The sequence below is a fragment of the Tilletiaria anomala genome, assembly GCF_000711695.1.
Source record: "Tilletiaria anomala UBC 951 chromosome Unknown K437scaffold_17, whole genome shotgun sequence".
Lineage (NCBI taxonomy): Eukaryota > Fungi > Basidiomycota > Exobasidiomycetes > Georgefischeriales > Tilletiariaceae > Tilletiaria > Tilletiaria anomala.
In genome coordinates, this window is record NW_013547005.1 from 117,641 (window position 1) to 135,894 (window position 18,254).

At 55.9% G+C, this 18,254-nt stretch overlaps 7 protein-coding genes and 1 non-coding gene across 8 annotated transcripts; 4 read left to right on the plus strand and 4 right to left on the minus strand.

Annotated features, from left to right (window-relative positions):
• Positions 1-60: 60 nt before the first annotated feature.
• On the minus strand, positions 61-2,080 carry K437DRAFT_254923 (uncharacterized protein). Its single transcript, XM_013389217.1, has 4 exons — positions 1,707-2,080; positions 598-1,636; positions 394-519; positions 61-313 (listed from the first exon to the last, which is right to left on the minus strand). The coding sequence occupies exons 1-4, from the start codon at positions 1,996-1,998 to the stop codon at positions 163-165; spliced, it is 1,608 nt and encodes a 535-aa protein (XP_013244671.1). The 5' UTR covers positions 1,999-2,080; the 3' UTR covers positions 61-162.
• Positions 2,081-2,643: 563 nt separating this feature from the next.
• On the plus strand, positions 2,644-4,365 carry K437DRAFT_221728 (DUF185-domain-containing protein; the record flags this gene model as incomplete). Its single annotated transcript, XM_013389218.1, has 7 exons — positions 2,644-2,778; positions 2,847-3,180; positions 3,251-3,389; positions 3,452-3,681; positions 3,742-3,827; positions 3,899-4,007; positions 4,082-4,365. The coding sequence occupies 7 exons, from the start codon at positions 2,644-2,646 to the stop codon at positions 4,363-4,365; spliced, it is 1,317 nt and encodes a 438-aa protein (XP_013244672.1).
• Positions 4,366-4,554: 189 nt separating this feature from the next.
• K437DRAFT_56073 (uncharacterized protein) lies at positions 4,555-5,949 on the minus strand. Its single transcript, XM_013389219.1, has 3 exons — positions 5,718-5,949; positions 5,254-5,636; positions 4,555-5,155 (listed from the first exon to the last, which is right to left on the minus strand). Exons 1-3 carry the CDS (start codon positions 5,836-5,838, stop codon positions 4,745-4,747), a joined length of 915 nt encoding a protein of 304 aa, XP_013244673.1. The 5' UTR covers positions 5,839-5,949; the 3' UTR covers positions 4,555-4,744.
• Positions 5,950-6,831: 882 nt separating this feature from the next.
• K437DRAFT_t18 lies at positions 6,832-6,915 on the minus strand. Its single transcript has one exon. It is a non-coding gene; the product is annotated as a tRNA-Gly (tRNA).
• Positions 6,916-7,060: 145 nt separating this feature from the next.
• Positions 7,061-9,287, plus strand: K437DRAFT_254927 (P-loop containing nucleoside triphosphate hydrolase protein). The gene has a single exon (XM_013389220.1). It carries the CDS (start codon positions 7,132-7,134, stop codon positions 9,274-9,276), a length of 2,145 nt encoding a protein of 714 aa, XP_013244674.1. The 5' UTR covers positions 7,061-7,131; the 3' UTR covers positions 9,277-9,287.
• A 1,011-nt stretch (positions 9,288-10,298) lies between these two features.
• Positions 10,299-12,758, plus strand: K437DRAFT_221665 (glycoside hydrolase family 13 protein; the record flags this gene model as incomplete). The annotated part of the gene is made up of 5 exons (XM_013389221.1): positions 10,299-10,783; positions 10,860-11,477; positions 11,594-11,966; positions 12,045-12,394; positions 12,479-12,758. 5 exons carry the CDS (start codon positions 10,299-10,301, stop codon positions 12,756-12,758), a joined length of 2,106 nt encoding a protein of 701 aa, XP_013244675.1.
• Positions 12,759-13,006: 248 nt separating this feature from the next.
• On the minus strand, positions 13,007-15,808 carry K437DRAFT_221659 (uncharacterized protein; the record flags this gene model as incomplete). The annotated part of the gene is made up of 1 exon (XM_013389222.1): positions 13,007-15,808. The coding sequence occupies one exon, from the start codon at positions 15,806-15,808 to the stop codon at positions 13,007-13,009; it is 2,802 nt and encodes a 933-aa protein (XP_013244676.1).
• A 335-nt stretch (positions 15,809-16,143) lies between these two features.
• Positions 16,144-18,254, plus strand: K437DRAFT_254931 (uncharacterized protein). Its single transcript, XM_013389223.1, has 2 exons — positions 16,144-16,940; positions 17,022-18,254. The coding sequence occupies exons 1-2, from the start codon at positions 16,507-16,509 to the stop codon at positions 18,202-18,204; spliced, it is 1,617 nt and encodes a 538-aa protein (XP_013244677.1). The 5' UTR covers positions 16,144-16,506; the 3' UTR covers positions 18,205-18,254.

The window sequence follows — 18,254 nt, forward strand, 5'->3', positions numbered from 1 at the left end:
CTATTTTGTGGCCTCTTTCTTTCACGTAGAGTCTTTCCACACATTGGGCTTTATTGCTGTGGCGCAGTAAGAGCCAACTTCGAAATGTTTTTCTGTTTGTTACAGGTGCGACGCAGTGTGTCTTTCTTTCTATGCATGCAGTACGACGCTCAGACAGTTGTTTCAACGCTTGACCATTCCTCTCTTGGGCTTGGGGAACGTCAGCGGCACCTTGAGCACCATGCGCCGCTCCTTCTTTGTGGCGCCGTCACCCGAACCAGAGACGGCTATCTGGGCTGGCGTGCAGCCGAGCGATTTGAAGATCTCTTGTACCCTATGTGCGAATGGGGAGTCCGCATTAGCGTTCAAGGCGAGGATTGGCTGATAGACTGAACAAGTCGGCATGCTACTCACCTCGGATGTGGGAGCTCCAGTCCGGCAGCGACGCGTGTGATGTCCACGGAGAAGGAGTCCAGATGCAGAAATATTGCAGCCATGTAAGCTAGCAGCTTTGTCTCCATGGGCCGGGTCAAGGTGCGCCTGCACAGGTGAACAATCGAAGGAACCTGCATCAGCCCTGATCTTATAGTATCTTCAACGTGCGCAGAAAGGACCCACTTATGCGTGCCCCGCTCCTCTTCCGTGAAACGCGTCAATAAATCTTCGAGCACGATGCCGCTGCCAGAACCGCCTTTCAGCTTGAGCTTGCCAGAGAGCTTTTCTCGATCATTGAGGTTGCGCAAGTTGCGCCAGAGTGCGAAGAGGAGAGACGCGTAAAGCGCCAGGCGAAGGCGTTCTTTGCCCAATCCATGCTTGAGAATGCTTGTGCTGCCAATACTCGCATCGTTGTCGCTTGCGTTACAGCTGCGATTTGCTTTCACGGCATTCCACACATGAGAAAGCAAGTAGGCGCTGCGCGCTGGCCCAGGGGACGGGAGCTGCTTCGCTGCTGCCTCTTCGCTTTCGGCCTCCGCCAGCCACTTAACATCCAGTGCACGGAACACCGTCGAGGGGATAATGGCGTCGATCGAGAATGCCTGCGACGGGTGCGTAGCCTGAAGATTCGGCGCAGGGATGTAGCGTATCGTTTCGGCCGATACACCGCCACTCATGGCTTCCTTTGGCATCTCGCTTGCAAAAGCGGATGTAGCCGTACTGATGCCAGCAGTGACCTGCTTGAGAATCTTCTGCATGCCTTCGGTACTTCCATCCACGCGCATGCGGTCTTCATTGGATGCTTTCGCTTTCATCTTTCGGTTGCCGAAGAGGTTGCCCAGATCGCGTCTCGCAAGTTGGCGTGCTTGCCAGTCGCCAGTACCGATCGCCATTGGTTCAAGGCTATTCAGCGCTTTGACCCTGCGCTGTATGCTCAGCAGAGGTGCAAGTCGCAACGTAACGGCAGACGTCTCTGGATCATAGATGCCGATCAAGTACTCTCCTTCGTATTCCCTCATACGACTCTTGCCGCGCTCCATCTCGGTAAATTGCGTGTAATCACCATTCGTTGAGATGTAGTGCATGATATCATTCTCGCCGGATAACACATAGCGCTCGTCACTAGCATCCTGCGCACCGTCAAGGTTGTAGCCATTTGGAGCAGGTGCGGTGTAGAGTGTGAATGGGGTGTTCGGTGGAACCGCAAAGTTCGGAGCAGAGACTGAAAGATTGCAGTGACAGAGTGTATGTCAGTCCAAAAGGTCAGACATTCGAAAATACCTCAAACTCACCAAGGATGGGACCAGTACTAGTGTTCTGGCTGGAGCGAAGCACAATATGGTCATCTTCAGGCGGCTCCCCTGGCTCCAGGCGTCGGATGCTACTGCCACTGGCTTCAATGCTGTCGTGTTCAACGGAAGGCTCCGATGTCAACCCCGATGCGGATCGCTTCGACTTGACTCCAGACGTTGCCTGCTTGGATTTGCCCTTGGAGTCCTTGCTCTTCTTGGGATTTCCGTCCGCGCTGGCAGCGTCAGACGCGTGCTTGCGCTTCTTTGTCTGACTCATTTGTGAGGAAGTCATTTTTGCAGTAGGACAGAGGTTCCACGTATTAGAATCTCTGACCTCGGCGGGTTTTTACTCTCGTGATGCTCGTGACTTTGCTCTGGAGGCATTTAACACAGAGACGATCTCTGAAGTCAGATAACAAGATGCGAAAAGCTTTTTTCGCACACCAGTCCCGACTTTCTTGCTCAAGCATCATCTACACGTCGCCATCGTTTCTGTCTCTGCTCACTTCAACTTTGATCCCACGGTGCTCATAGGTTATGCAGTGGATCATGATGTGCTATAGATCGCGGAGCACCGGCGTCTTTTGAGTGCGTCGATGTATAGAAGACCTTCAATAGAGAGAGCCAAATGCTTGTTGCAAATAGCTCAAGAGAAGGCGCAAGGGCCGCAGCAAGGTGGGGAATTCTTCGAGAAGGCGCAGCGCCTTCTCGGTGTCATACTTGCAGAAGAGCTCTTTCGTTCATCCATGGGCGTCAGCCCTGTTCTGAAAGTTGGGCAGCTCGAAAAGGACATCAAGGAGCCGCAAATATCTGGCCGTTACGCAGAAATGAGTCAAGCCAGGCGTCTGACCCGTCTTTCAAGTCCCCTACCAAGAAGCTGTCTGAGATCATCGCCGACTCCATTAAGACATCGGGGCCACTGACAGTTTCTACATTCATGCGCTCCTGCCTGCTTGATCCTGAGCAAGGCTACTACACAGCATCTCACAAGCAGGCTGAGGACCCGAGAAATGTCATCGGAGCCAAAGGGGATTTTATAACTAGCCCTGAAATCAGCCAGGTCTTTGGAGAAGTGAGCACCCTTACGTAGGCCCTACTCTCTGGTGCTCCTGGTAAATGCTGACTCAATTCCGAGCGCAGCTGCTTGCCATATTTTTTGTCGCTAGATGGCAGTCTGTTTCCATGCCCCAGCGAACCCGCTTGGTTGAGTTGGGCCCTGGTCGAGGAACTCTACTTGCCGACATGGTCCGAACGTTTGGAACCTTCAAGAGGATGATCGATTCGCTCAAGACAATTCACCTGGTTGAAACATCTCTGGGACTGCAAAGGCTGCAAGAGCAGGCTTTGAGAGAGGTGGTCGAAGGCAGGGCGGGTAAAAAGCTCGTAGTAATCAGGTCGGACGATGAGCCAAAAGAGCCATCAGAAGACGAAGTGCACGTTCAATGGTTCGCAGACGCACATTCCGTTCCAATTGGTGAGTGTGACTAATAGAAATTGTTGCTCTCCTATGAGAATTAGTGGCTCACATGTCCTCATCGCTGTAGATGGCAGCTTCTGGACGATGCTAGTGGCGCACGAATTTTTCGACGCACTTCCAGTCCACATCTTTGAGAAAGCCAGCAATGGCTTCAAAGAGGTTTTGGTTGATCTCAAAAATAGCAGAAATGGTGGCCAAAAGGGCATGTGAGTATTGTCTGCAAGCAATGGCCACATTATATAGGCGACTCATTCGTGGCTGTTTGCAGCTCTGTCATTAAAAGCAGCGAGATTAGCGCTTCCACGGCGCCTTCCTTCCAGTACGTCCTCTCTCCAAGCGCAACACCGTGGTCGATGCTGCTCGCCTCGCGCAATGCACGCTTTGCCTCAATCCAACCTGGGCAGCGCGTCGAAGTGTCACCAGATGCATGGTCTGCGGCGCGGCGCGTGGGCGAGCTGATCTCTGGCAGGGAGGCCGCGCTGCCTCCGATTCCTGACGGTACTGCGGGTGATGAGCGCATGAAGGATTTCTTGGAAAGCGATAGGAAGCGCAGGGAAGAGGCGCGGCGCAGGACGAGCAGCGTTGGTGGTGTCGGACTCATTGTCGACTACGGGGACGAAAAAGCTTTCGGGTCGAGCTTCCGGGTGAGGGCAGTGGCTCACTTGAGCGTCATGCCGATAATTTCTCACAATCTCCCCCGTTCCATTCCACACAGGCCTTCAAGCAGCACAAGATTGTCGATCCGCTGGAAGACCCAGGGACGGCAGACCTCACGGCAAATGTCGATTTCACACACCTGAAACACGCGCTGGCGTCTACGGAGGGTGAGTCACGGAACCCAAGAGCAACGTCCCTCTGTCAGCCCTTTCTGATCTCTAAAATCGGATGAATCATACAGCTACTGCACATGGGCCCATGGTACAGGCTCATTTCCTTTCCGCCCTCGGGCTGCAACAGCGAGTTGAAGCACTTCTACGCGCTGCAAGCTCGCCCGAGCGCAAAAGTGACATCACCAAAGCTGCCATGCGCCTTGTGGATCTGACGTCGATGGGAAAAGAGTACAAAGTGCTTGGAATTGACGCACTGGCGACAGCAGCGGCGGCCGCTCCGGAGCTTGAACGCGAGCCATCAAGGGTCCCGCTTTATCCTTTTGAAATGCAGCCGCAGCAGCAGACACAATGATGTAAAAGCGCCATAGCGTCGAGCAAGAGTTTGCAAAGCAGCGTTAAGCATGGGGTACATTCCATGCATCAGATTTTTCGATGAAATGGGGAATATTGGGGCAATAAGCGTACGTGAGAGAATGGCATCATGGCGTAGCATCATTGGTCGTGTCTATCGGTGCAAAGTGCAATTCTTTATGCTGGCAATGTCGAGGCGAGAGCCAGAGCAGCTCGCTCTTTCTTCGCTGCATGGTGATCGCTTTAAGCAAAAGTGAGAGGTACAAGGCAAGTTCGACGGCCAATCAGCTGCGGTGTGTGCAACCCAATTCACGATCATGACGTGCGTCTCGAGTTTCCGTTACGCCCTCTTCTAGCGCAAACTGGACCGCAATTCCAGCTCAACGCGGCTTTTGCCTCTGTGCTTGCGGTGCGTCATTCTCGTTCGCGAGTGTAGCCTGCGAATGCATATGCGGATGCACGAGGCAGACGGGGCAGTCGGCGGCAGTGGCGTACTCGTACCCGGGTCCATGCCCATGCCCCACGGCGGACGCGGCGTTGCCGTTCTCAACCTCTTTCATGGACGACTGGCGCGCCTGCGGTTCATCGATCTGGCTCTCCTGCTTTGGGTGCGCAAAGTCGGCGACGTAGGTGAGGAAGAAGAAGAAGAGCAGGAAAGCCACGGTCCATTCGCAGATGGCCGCTACCGACGTGATGCGGTTGCAGCGCGTGTCGCCGGGCAGGGCTTTCCCGCGGCACGTACCGTACAGGGTTGCAAAGATGATGGAGACGATGATTGAGAAGCCAAGGATCTAGGCAACGTGTCGTGGAAAATATGATACCGGGAGCTATTGATCAGTTTCGAACGCAACCTGCCGCATGTCCGTTTGAGGGCTTGCTCAAGACTCACAATTGCCTTGATGATTGCAGTAGCCAGCAGAACGCCTCTTCCGCTGGGATGACCATGGGCGAGTTCGAAGACCTGGAGGAGTTGGAAGAGCACCGAAACCGCCACAAAAAACACGAATATGACAGTCATAGACCAGTGCACGGTAGAGTAGTCGAATGCGTCGAAGATCGACAGAAAGATGAGGCCGAGAGAGCCGATGATCGCGAAGATGACCGAGGCGACGTCGAAGACTGTCGTGCGCCGCCGAACTGACCCTGGGATCCGTCGGGAATGGCGCAGCTGCCGTTCGATTAGAACAGTCAGTATGTAGAGGCCTGCGGTCGTGCAGGAAAGTCCAATGAAGAATGCATGGTGCGCTGCGCCAATGTCCGACACAAATACAACTCGGTGCAGCAAAAAAAATATTAGAGAGTCAGCTCAAGTGGCGCATGAAGAAGAGTTTGAAGAACGCAGATGACGCGCACTATCTGCTTCACCACGCTTGTACGCTCTGAAGTTGTCTGCGCGCCAAAACCCGAGGAGACCGACGAGGTTAGTGAGCCACGCGAGGGCGCAGAGGAGGGGGACGATCCAGTAGAGGCCCATGGTCCTTGGCTAGCTGCAAAGTGAACCGATGCTTCGTTGCAAAGCTTCTGATTTCGGTTGAAGATGGACGGTCCTGGCTGAGCAAAAAGGGGGCAAAGACAGGCAAGGATGGGTTTGTCGGGTCGAAAATGGAGAAGCCCGCGGGGGTTGCATGGGCCACAACGGAGGTAAGGAGGAAGAAATGAAGGATGAGCAAGCCGCTTCGGTTCTATATGTCAAGTCCTAATTTCCTTTGTAACTTGCTGATCGGCGTGCCACCGCCCAAGATGCAGTGTAATCACTACATCCCATGTAGACACTGGCAGGGAGATGTCGCGGATGGGCGAGGGATGAATTATGAAACGGCTTTGAACTGCGACTTAATGCAATTGCACAGGGATAATGAGGACAACGAGGCCGCGGCCAAGCGTGCCAAGGGGCGACAAGAGACAGGCTTTGCTTGAAGATGTTCTGCTTCTCTGTAGTCCCTGGGCCAATCCACTCTTCAATGGAGATGCTGACTTGTGCCAAAGGCGATGACGCGCGGGGCACTATCCAGTACTCAGTACTGTACTCAAGTACATCATTGACGTGCAGCTCATCCACCCAGCGGCTGGCAGGTTGAATCGGCTGACCGCCCACTAACTGGGCCCTAGCGCTGTCCGGATGGTGGTGAATTTGTCGCATATCTATCAGCCCGAAACGCTTGGAAGGGCGATGAGGAGAGGAAAGAGGAAAAAGATGACGGCTAACTGGAGGAGCCTCTTCCATTGAACATCAAGGGTGGCCCAGAAAGCGAACACCCTAACTTTCGACACGTCACGTGACATTCTTTCACCCTCGAGCAGACAGGAAGAGACGGCAGACCCTCTCAAGTCTCCGCGCTTGCAATTTTGTTGCAAATAGGAGCACTGCTCCATGAACAATCCGCATGAAAAGCACGAGAAAAATAAAAAATGGTCGATGCCTGAGAAGGCGACATGCGGAAACAAAAGGTGCAAAAAAGAAAGGATGTGCGTCGTCCGGGACTCGAACCCGAATCTGCTGCTGTTCACATGCTTGGAAGGCAGCTATCTTAAACCCTTGGACGAACGACGCCGTTCTGCTAAGGAACTTGTTGAAAGACCACTATATTTGTACATCTAGTATTGTCGCTACTGTTTCTAGGCCATGACCCGCCTCACTATATTGCTCTTTGAAGAGACAACTTTCTTGTCCCTCTTCTGATCAATCGCATTTGTACGCGCGAAGTATCCCGTTATCACATCCCAAACTCACGCGTGTTTACTGGCGGTCGGAAGCCTGCAGCTCGCCATGACCCTTCAGCTGCGTAGCGGTTGTGGTGCGTGCGAGCATGTTGGGTATGTCGCTCAGCGCCGAGTTTTGAATCACCTTGCTGCTTGGCGGGCACCATCGTACCTCCGTCTTCGCCTTCCTTCCAGCGTCGAGCTTTCAGCCAAGCAGTATGAACCACGACGAGATGTCCAGACGGATGCTGCGCCTCGACCGCCGCTGTTTGAACTTCGCGCATCAGGTAGCACGGCACGAGTATCGCATTGCATCTCAAGCTCAAGTGGTCATGTTTCGCCAAAGACATCACACTTGCCCGCGCCGCTCAAGGAGCCATGGATTGTGCACGATGCTGGCGAAAGCGAATGCTGGGCGATAATCGGGCCGGCAATCGAAGCAGGAGGGGAGACAAAAGCGGCGCTGATCCGATTCCTCCTCGGTCGGCATTCGCCCACGCAGCATCCGCATCTGACCACTTCGCATCCTTTCTTGAGCACCAGCAATCGCTCCGCCTCGCAGGCGATGCAGCATGTCACTTTCTCCACGCGCATTGCCTCGTGTACTTCAGCAGGAGCCGGCGCGGGCAACTTCGTCGACTTCAGCGCGCGATATGGCGCGATCCGTACCGTGGACAAAGTCACGCTGTACGAGAGCTTGTTGGAGCAGCTCGGCGTATTTACAGGCAACATTGCAGCCATGAAGCTGCTACCTGATCCGCTCGCGCCAGGTGCCGAAGCCGATACCAAAGTCGAGGGTATTGAAGGCGCCGACGCAGCTGAGTTGGGGCGCTTCAAGTGGAGCTCTGAGCAAGCGAGACGGAAGGGCATCGCCGCGGCCCAGCACGCAGACGCGGTAGTGCGGAGTTCGGCCAAACTGCTCAATCTCGATGGCGAGCTGCTGCATTGCCCTCTGATCGCGCTTTCGAACGGACAGACGCGCCGCGCTCGCATTTTAGCGACCCTGCTGGCCGGAGGCGAATGCATCATCATGGAGGAGCCGTACACCGGTCTGGATCCGCCCACACGTGCCAAGGTCTCGAAGCTGCTGGCCGAGCTGCATGCTAAGCGCGCACCACGGGTCATAATGGTGTTGCGGGAGCAGGACAGCTTGCCGAACTTCGTCACACATGTTCTGCGCATCGACGACGCAGGTGAGGTCGTCTCGATGGGCCGGCTCAGCGGCAGTTCCGAGAGAGACAGCAGCAGCAGCGTGTCTGGTGTGCATGCTGCATTTGGCGCGAATGCGCCTGGAGGGTATGATGTGGTTGTTGCCAATGCCAAAAGAGGGATCGGCCAAGGAGACATGCAGGCTGCTGCCGTCGTTGAGTTGTCCGGTGTGACGATTGCATACAAGGGCAAGAAGGTCTTGTCGGATGTCAGCATGCGCATAGCGCCTGGTAGCCGGACGGTGCTTGTCGGCGACAACGGCTCGGGCAAGACGACGCTATTGTCGCTCCTGCTCGGCGATCACCCGCTGTCGTACGCACTGCCCGCCGAGCAACTGCGTCTTTTCGGTGCCGCGCGGCGCGACCGCAGCAACTCGACGGTGCATCTACATGCCAAAGTGGGGCACTTCAGCCCAGAGCTGTTCAACGCTTTCCCGAGAAGACCTCTCGAGCTTGCAGGCCTCAGTGTGGGCGAGGCGGTCGCGAGCGGGTTCGAGAACATCTTTACAAGACGCAGCTACTCTGGCGAGCAGATGAGCCGCGTACACGCTCTGCTGGCGCACTTTGCTGACCTGTTGCGAATCAATGCGAAGTCCTCGGTCGCTAGTTCTAGCGCTGGCGGAACATCAGGCAACGCTGACAACGTCGCACTGCTCGCAACGCAGCCGTTCATGAACCTCACCGCGGGCTCTCAGGCGGTCGTGCTGTTCCTGCGCGCACTCGTTCATGCGCCACAACTGCTTATCCTCGACGAGCCGTTCCAGGGCATGGACCGGCGACAGGTGCAGCGTGTGCGGCGCTTCATTGACTCGGCGGGGAGCACGCAAGACGGCTGGGAAGGTGATGTCTTTGTCACAGGCTCGAACGAGCAGGGGCGGGAGGCGGATCGCAAAGCGCGACAGGGGATGGCGGTCGTCGTCGTTAGCCACTATGAAGAGGAATGGCCGAGTACGTGCGGCAAGCTGCTGCGCCTGCAGGAGGGCGTTGTCTCAGAATCAATATGAACATTCAAAACTCAGCATTCTAATTCGAGCGCTGTGCACTGTGCATGCATTCTTGTTTCGGATCCTCAGTAGACATCCTCTGCTTCTTCGTCTGCCTGCCTCCTTCTTGGCTGCCTCCTTCTTGGTAGCATAAAAGATGAGCCAGCTCGCTTGAGACCCAGACATGCTTATACCGTTCAAGCATGGCTGAACTGTCGGGTAGAAGTTCAGTCTGCAACTTCAAAGATGGTTATCCATGCCCCATGCACGAAAGGGAGGATGAATTTAACACCACATTCTGAAGGTTACCATCGACAAAGCGGTCATGGTCAGGTGTTTGTTGGTGCTACCACGTCCCAGGTGCATTGCCGCGCCCCCATCATGCTCCCACATTCGGCAGAGGGGATTCGTCTCAAACCCTCTCTGGCTGCCACAATGAGGAGCAGGATCGGCCGGTACGCTACCTGCACTCAATCGACAACTTTGCGTGCCGAATGAACATCGCTGCTCGCCATGCTGTAGATTAGAGCGAGTTGTGGTGGTGGAAGATAATGCACCCGGAGCTCGGAACCCGGGATTGCTGTTGGCGCACGAGCCATGCTGATGACTTTGTGCCACAGCGACTGTCTCACTCTAATCGTCACACTCCACAATTCTTATTGGGGACACAGCGAGCAGCGAAGGTCGCTTTCCCCATTAGGCTTTTGATTGGAGCTGATTATTGAGTAGTGGACACCGCTGTGGCCTTCTTCTTTCCTGCAAGCATTAACCACGCTTCCATCGTACCCCATCCATCACCCGCGAGACACCGATCCTCGTCAACGTTGTTCTTTGCCGTCCGATCGACCGACAAGCACCCTCCGGACAATCGAAAACCCACAGGACCCAGGTCAGGCGTACGCGAGTCAAGCTCCAGTAAGTCGTGTGAGCCAACGAACGGCTCGCCACCCACCTACAGGCACTGACGAATGCTTTGCATTGTCATCCGCACCCTGTGGTCGTACTGAACAGCCACGAACTCATCTCATCTCTCGCGAGGCACCATGTCCAACGGAAGCGCCCAGAATGGCGCGACATCCGCTTCCGCTCAGCCGTCTGTCGACTCCCGCTCCGCCAAGGACGGCACCCGCGTCGTTGGCCTTGACCCTTGGCTTGAGCCATTCGCACCCGCCCTGCGCAGCCGCTACGCCTCGTACCTCAAATGGGTCGACACGATCAACAGAACCGAGGGTGGCATCGAGAAGTTTGCGCAAGGGTACAAGCAATACGGCCTGCAGGTGGATCCGAAGACACAGGCAGTCACCTATCGAGAGTGGGCAGCCGGCGCGGTGCAGGCAAGCTTGATTGGCGATTTTAACGGGTGGGACCACGAGAAGAATCCTATGAAGAGGAATGAATTTGGCATGTGGGAGTGCTTAGTGCCGCCCAAGGAAGGTGGCGTATGTGCCATCCCGCATAACAGCAAAGTCAAGATCAGCATGACCACACCTTCTGGCGAGCGAATCGACCGTCTGCCGGCATGGATCAAGTGAGGTCACTCTCCACTGATATCCGCCGAAGTCCTACGATCATGCTGACTTCCTACCACATTTTCTCCGTTCCAGCCGCGTCGTACAAGACCTGTCCGTATCACCATTGTACGACGCTGTATTCTGGAATCCACCCGCGTCGCAACGGTACACACCCAAGCATCCACGACCGCCCAAGCCTCAGGGAATCAAGATCTACGAAGCGCACGTTGGTATCGCCACACCCGAGCAGCGCGTCGGGACATATACCGAATTCACACGCAACGTGCTGCCGCGCATCAAGGAGCTCGGCTACAATGCCATTCAGCTGATGGCCATCCAGGAGCACGCGTATTATGCTTCCTTTGGCTACCAGGTCACAAGCTTCTTTGCGCCCAGCAGTCGGTATGGCACACCCGACGAGCTCAAGGAGCTCATCGACACGGCACACGGCATGGGCATCACTGTGTTGCTCGATATTGTCCACTCGCACGCGTGCAAGAATGTGCTTGACGGCCTCAACATGTTCGACGGTACCGATCACCTCTACTTCCACGAGGGCGGCAAGGGACGGCATGACCTATGGGACTCGAGGCTATTCAATTACGGTCATCATGAGGTCCTGCGCTTTTTGTTGAGCAACTGCAGGTATTGGCTCGACGAGTTTGGGTTCGACGGGTTCAGGTTCGACGGCGTCACGAGTATGCTTTATGTGTAAGTTGCGCAGCGCAGGAGGAGAAAGAAAGGAAGGGGGGGGTACGCTTTCCCTCAATGTGGTCCTCCCAGCACTCGCGAGCATCTGGTTGACTGACTGGCCGACTGCGTTACAGCCACCATGGAATTGGCACAGGCTTCTCGGGCGGGTACCACGAGTACTTTGGCGACCAGGTGGACAACGAGGCTGTCAACTACCTGCAGCTCGCCAACGACCTCATTCACAGGCTTTATCCGCAGACCGCCATCACAATCGCCGAGGACGTGAGCGGCATGCCGGCGCTCTGCCGCCCCGTCGCCGAGGGTGGCGTCGGCTTCGACTATCGCCTGAGCATGGCTGTTCCTGACATGTGGATCAAACTACTCAAGGAGAAACGCGATGAGGATTGGGACTTTGGCAATATCTGCTTCACGCTCACAAATCGCAGACACCTCGAAAATAGCATTGCGTACGCCGAGTCGCACGACCAAGCGCTCGTTGGCGATAAGGTGGGTAGTGTATTCTGCTTTTACCTCAAAAATGTTGGCATACTGTCTGACGCATGCCACTGCATTTGCTCCGCGCAGACAATTGCGTTCTGGCTGATGGACAAGGAGATGTACACGAACATGTCCGACATGACGGACCGTACGCCAATCATCGATCGCGGTCTGGCGCTGCACAAGATGATACGCTTCCTCACTCACGCCCTTGGCGGCGAAGGGTACCTCAACTTTATCGGCAACGAGTTTGGCCACCCCGAGTGGCTTGATTTCCCGCGCGAAGGAAACAGCAATAGCTTCTTGCACGCCAGGCGGCAGTTTAACCTTGTGGATGATAAGCTGCTGAGGTACAAGTACTTGTACGATTGGGATGGCGCGATGAACCAGCTCGAAGCGCAGTACAAGTGGCTCAGCGCTCCACAGGCGTACATTTCGTGAGTCGCTCGAGCACCAAATTCCTTTTTTAAGATCGGAGCGCCGGACTGATGCATGTCGGGTCGTGTCCTGCCGATTTGAAGCCTTAAACACGAAAGCGACCGCGTCATCGTCTTTGAGCGCGGCAATCTGCTCTTCATCTTCAACTTCCACGCCACCAACTCGTACACCGATTACCGTATCGGCACGGCCTGGCCCGGCGAGTACTCAATCGCGCTCGACAGCGACGAGGCACGCTTTGGTGGGCACGCGCGCGTCGACCACTCGACGAAGTTCTTCTCCTCACCGATGGAGTGGAACGGCCGCCCGAACTTCTTGCAGGTCTACTTGCCCACGCGAACCGCGATCGTCTTGAAGCATTGAGCGACGACAGACGGGCAAGTGTGGGCCTGATGCCAAGGCCAACCAAGACGACATTAGAAGATGAGAATGATGATGGCTTTTATGACGACACAAATTCACGACCACATGAAAAACGGACTCCGCATTCCGCCACACGGACGGAGGATGCCTACGGATGCTACTTGCAATGTGTACGCATCTCTTGTATTGCCATACAGCACAACATAATCTCCACGCTGTTTTTGATGCAGGAAGAAAGTGGCTACTGGCTAGCTCACGAGCTGCAGTCTGCTCGCAACGATGGCAAGCACCTGTGCGGTGCTGCGATGCACATCTGGATCTTTGAGTGCAATCTGCCATTCGTCTCCGTGCCTTGGCTCCGCATTGACGCAGCGCCTGAGCACCACGGCTCGCATCTCGTCCGTCCCATGCTGCTGCTCGAACTTGTACCACCACGCCCATCCGTCGCCCCAGTCCGGGTCCGCCTGCGCCACCTTCTCGAACCACGCGCGCGCCTTCTCGAGCAGCCGCTCGTTCCAGAACAGCCGCGCGACGGACGATACCACCTGCGGGTGGTTCTCGGAGCGGCGCAGCGCGTCCGCCGACGCGGTGCGTCGCTTCGGCTTCGGCTCGTACCAGATCGCCTGCGTCGCCAGCAAGCCCGAGCGCGGACACTCTTGCAGGCCGCGCGCGAGCATCGTCTTCGCTTGTGCTTGTGACCCTGCGCGCTCCTCGACCGCCACACTCTCCGCCCACAGCCGCTCGTTCTTCGGGTTGGCCAGCCTCGCCTTTTCGAGCAGTGCACGCGCACGGATCGCCAGGCTCGCCTGCTCCTCCAGCCGCGAGGACAGGATCCACAGCGCAACGGACTGGGGACAATCCTTGACGGCTCGCGCGTACGCCGATCGCGCCGCGCGGATGTTCTCCCCCTCCTTGGCTGGTCGCACCACGAGCAGGAGCTGGCCATGCATCATATGCAGCTTCTCATGCTTCGGATACTTGGTCAATGCTTCTTCGACAAGTGCCAGTGCCGACTCCTTGCGTCCCTCTGCCCGCTCGAAGGCCGCGCTCTTCATCCACACGCGCGCTGAGCCGACTTCCTGGCGCGCGCGCTGCAGCAAGAGCCCCGCAGCCTCCTTGTCTCCATTCTCGGCTTCGAGCTTGGCAGCGGCGAGAGAGATCTCCTCAGAGCCCATGTTCTTGTCGAAAGCGCGTGCGAGAACCGCACGTGCGCCGTCGAGGTCATCGGCAAGTCTGCGTTCCTTGGCGTACATGAGCCACAGCGCTTCGTCGTTCGGACAGTTGGTGACGGACTTCTCCAGCATGTCTTCCATCGTCTCGCGTGTGCCGTGCTTCTTTTCGATTTCCGCCGCTTGCCGCCATATGCTGGGCTCGTATGGATAGATGGCGAGCGTATGGGAGAAAATGGTCCGCGCGACTTCGATGTTGCCCTTCTCGACTGCCGCCTGTGCATCTTCCACCCAGACTGTCTGCCTGTCTTCCTCATCAACATCCAGTGCGATGGTGGCCTTGATGATTGCGGCACTGGTTAGCGGACCACCTTCCCGCTCGACCTTCTCCGCCTCCCTGAACCACTGCTCTCGATTTAGCACGGCGCCATTGCGCTGCAGGATGGCGACTGCGCGCGCCATGATCGATTCCAGATCCTTTTCTGGCCGCCCTTGCTCCTCCATCAGCCGTAGCGCAGCGATCCAGATCTCATGCGAAGTTGGGATCGTCTTTCGTGCTCGATTCAGCACCGCTTCCGCTTCTTTCGGCACACAGAGTCGAGCGAGTGCAAGCCACAGCTCAACGCTTGTAGGAACGGCTTCAACAGCCCCCGAGAGCAGAACACGCGCATCTTCTGGATTTTCTTCGAGGTTGACCAGCTCCTTCCAGAGTTTGACAGAATTCGGAATGTACTCAAGGGACTTGCGCAGCACACGTTTCTTGCTCTCCGCATCGTTTTCCAGATGGACTGCCGCTTGCCAGATTTTGACGCTCTGACTCAGGTGCTGCACGGCTCTGGCCAGGATGACTTTTGCGTTGTCTCGCGTGTTAAGCCGGGCGGCCTCAATCCAGACCTCCTCACTCTTAGGGCATTGCTCGCAGCCTTGCGCGATCACCTTTCTCGCGATTGCCATTTTACCCGCGTACTCTTCCAGACGAGCAGCGGCAATCCACCCTGGCGCGTGCTTCGGATTGGTCTTGATGACACTGTCCATCAGGCTGCGAGCCTTTTTGATATCACCGATCTCGGCAGAAGTCCGTGTGACGACCGAAGAGAGTTCTGTAAGGTAGCCTTTGGGATCGATGCTGCTAGCTGCTCCGTCGGCTGCTGATTTGTTGCTAGAGGATGCCTCGTCTAGCTTGTGAGAAAAGATCTTGTTTCTCGCTTCACCAATCTCGGTCAGCGACGTCACTGCTCCTGAGTCGACGCCTGCCAAAGAAGATGCTTCTCCATCAGACGCAGAGATACTCGTGTCCATTGCACCACGGTCTCTGTTGCTCAGCAGGACAGAGTCGGGTACGACATAATCAGACGTATTTCGGGATTCTCGTTTGGCCATGGCTTTCCGTCGTTTTCCTGTGAGGTTGCTGGCCTCCGGTAAATCGGCCCATTCTTCCTCGGTGACGTTGCTGAGTCCACGTTTGAGATCGGCAAATTGTGCTTGGATCTTTGGTCGTTCTTCTCTATATCGCGCCAGCTCTTCTTTCTCCCGTGCTTCTCGTTGTTTGCGCCGTCGCTCTTCCATCTGCTTGTCGACTCGATCCCAAATCGCGTCCGCTTCCTCATCATCCTTCTCATAGACGCTCCCAGCGAAAAGGCCCGTCTCGCTTTCCGGATCCTGGAACTGCTCATCGTCCACTCCACCATCCCCTTCGTCTGGTATGTCACCACGTTTGGCCTTCGCAGCCGCAATTGTCTCGGCGGAGGGTCCTTCACGCGCCGGACCAATGTCGGACCGAGTGGTGAACCCGGACGCTCCACGACCCAGACCAGCAACATACCCGGGCGGGGCTTCCATCGATAGGAAGGCGAGTTTATTGACATTGTGCTGTGCCGTCATCTTGACTGCAATTTGCGGCGGCGGCGCCTCTATGGAGGGCTCGCAAGCAAAGCACCAGCAGCCGTCCACGGGCACGCTTCTTTCAAGCTGCAGTGGGGCCCCTTCGGGGTAAATGGATGGACGCACTGCGCACGAAAAAGGCCCATCTGTGGTGGTATGAAAAGACACCCCTTCAAACCATGTCACCATATGTAATGCTAGAATGGCGGGACCACACGAGAGGCGAAACGCAAAGGGTAGCACCAGGTGTTACCAAAGTTACATAAGCAACGCTTTTCGACTCTACTTCAGGTCGCCCCTCGATTCCTCATCTCAGTTGTGAAGAACCTAGCTTCTGCTTTCCCACCTGCTTGTTGTTCTGTCATATGTGCAATACAGCTGTGGAGGACGACGCCCGACTCGTGTTCGTCACCGTTGCTTGGTCAGCTGAGCACAACGTTAAGCCCTTTAGCATGACTTCACCCAACCACCCACCGTGGGGTCGCACTTTAGCCGCTGCAATTGAGACCATCCGTCCTTAAGGGCCCCAGGCGCTGATGAGGAGCATGCGACATATTTTGCCCATCGGTTCCTAAAGATTTCGGAACCTTCAGTCGCACGCTTCTCATCTGTTTTAGGGTGCAAGACGAAGGTCTTGAGAGGCTTTCAATGCGAGGTTGCGCACCCTTCCCTGATGACACCCGTCAATGCAAACGAAAATGCCCGGCCATTGGTCGGTGTTTTTAGTCTTGCTGCTTTTCCAGAATCGACACGCGAGTGCTGGTCATCCACAAGCGGAGGTGCTGGGCGATTTACCCAGTCAAAGGAGCACTGACAACTTGCGGGACGGCGCCTTGGTGCCGCTGGACGAAACTACCTCTCAGCGAGATATGATTGATTGCCAGCAGCATGCAGCAAAGTTTCTGCGATCGCGCTGTACCTCGTCCAGCGTTGGAACTGACGAGCGCAGCTCTGCGGATAGCCCTTCGCAGCTGGAGAGAATGCGCATCAGCATCGAAATTACACGGTGCGAGATCGAGGGTGCCGGGCTCAAGGCCCCGGCTGAATGCTGTTCCTCCTTGCTCGACGAGGTGTCCAATGTATCTGGGATGCATGGCTCAGAGGTTGAGGGGCCACTGAAACACTGCGTTGAGTGAGTCGGCTATTTGTCTCTGCAAGACGAATCCATACAAGAACGGACCTCAAAAGACAGGCTCTCCTTCGCACATGACAGGGCGCTTTCACGCTCCCCACAGCTGTGGACGTCATACATCTCCCATGCACGGGACTTTGACCGCCAATGCCACGTCTTGCAAAGGAGCAAAGATGTGGACCAAGCCAAGCGGCTATGGCGCTCCGCATCTGAGCAACAGCGTGATTTCATCAGCCGTGCCAACGATTTGATGCGAGCTTGGGACGAGCAGCATATGCGCGCCGACAAGAGGTCTGCTGAATTGCTCGACGCGCTCGTCACTCGCTTAGCGCAAGGTATGCACGCCTTCGAGGCAAGCAGCGAGCAGGCGACGGAAGCGATTGAGGCGGCGGCTCGTGCACACCAGGAGGCTGTCCAAGCGGCGGGGACGGCCCTGGCCACCGAGCTGATCCCACGCGTGCAAAGCTCGATGGAAGCGCAGCTCAGCAACGCGGTGAACGCACATGCATTCCAACTGCAACAAGCAGCGCTTAAAGCACAAGATCGGACGCTTGCAGCGTTCGATAATCTCCTGCAAGAATTCCGACAACAGAGCTACTCTGTTTCTACCGAATTGCGCCAAGCGTCCGACTCGACATTTGCATTGCACCGCGACGTCCTGACAGCACAGCAATCTGTTTCCGACATAGACCGGCACCTGCAGATCCTCCGTGCTACTACTTTCGCCGTGTCAGACGGCCTCGCGTCGATGCACACACAAGTCGGTGAACTCACTCGCTCCGTTAACGAGAGCTTCCATTCCGCGAATGAAACCTTGGTTGCGTTCGAAAGCTCGCTAGCACGTAGTGCAAACAACTCCGCAGCGTTTCTCGATCGATTCTTCAACAGGCGCCTCATTTTTTTTGAAGCGGTGCTGCGCATGTTCTTCCTCTGCGCGCCTGATATCTTGAAAGTGGCGCTGCTACCGCTCTCGGCTTTCGCTCTTCGAACCGGCGCGTCATATGCGATAACCAGCCTCCTTGGTCTTGGCCAACTGATCTTCGCGATCGCTCTCTGTTTGAGCACTCGAGTGTGGCGCGGACTTCGCCGGCCGCGCTTGCGCATAATGCCTCGATTGCCACCGGAACGTGATCTGCGCTGCGCTGCGCGGACGTCATCAACCTCCTCTTGGCCAACTTCCACCAGAGAGATCGCCAAGTCTGATCCTAGCGCCTTCGGCGAAGGGGACGACGAGGACGAGGGAGAGGTTGAAGCACTCATCTGAGTAAGCGCAGAGAGTTGAAACAATGCGATGTGCAATAAGATTGAAAATTA

Excerpts from the sequence above, each read along its gene's own strand:
- K437DRAFT_254923 (XM_013389217.1), bottom strand. The coding sequence starts at position 1,998 with ATGACTTCCTCACAAATGAGTCAGACAAAGAAGCGCAAGCACGCGTCT. Across the intron at positions 1,637-1,706 it reads TAGTACTGGTCCCATCCTTG|TCTCTGCTCCGAACTTTGCG; the intron begins GTGAGTTTGAGG and ends GCAATCTTTCAG. Across the intron at positions 520-597 it reads GAGGAGCGGGGCACGCATAA|GCGCACCTTGACCCGGCCCA; the intron begins GTGGGTCCTTTC and ends TCACCTGTGCAG.
- K437DRAFT_56073 (XM_013389219.1), bottom strand. The coding sequence starts at position 5,838 with ATGGGCCTCTACTGGATCGTCCCCCTCCTCTGCGCCCTCGCGTGGCTC. Across the intron at positions 5,637-5,717 it reads CAAGCGTGGTGAAGCAGATA|TTGTATTTGTGTCGGACATT; the intron begins GTGCGCGTCATC and ends TGCTGCACCGAG. Across the intron at positions 5,156-5,253 it reads CTGCAATCATCAAGGCAATT|ATCCTTGGCTTCTCAATCAT; the intron begins GTGAGTCTTGAG and ends CACGTTGCCTAG.
- K437DRAFT_254927 (XM_013389220.1), top strand. The coding sequence starts at position 7,132 with ATGACCCTTCAGCTGCGTAGCGGTTGTGGTGCGTGCGAGCATGTTGGG.
- K437DRAFT_254931 (XM_013389223.1), top strand. The coding sequence starts at position 16,507 with ATGCCCGGCCATTGGTCGGTGTTTTTAGTCTTGCTGCTTTTCCAGAAT. Across the intron at positions 16,941-17,021 it reads CCACTGAAACACTGCGTTGA|GGCGCTTTCACGCTCCCCAC; the intron begins GTGAGTCGGCTA and ends CGCACATGACAG.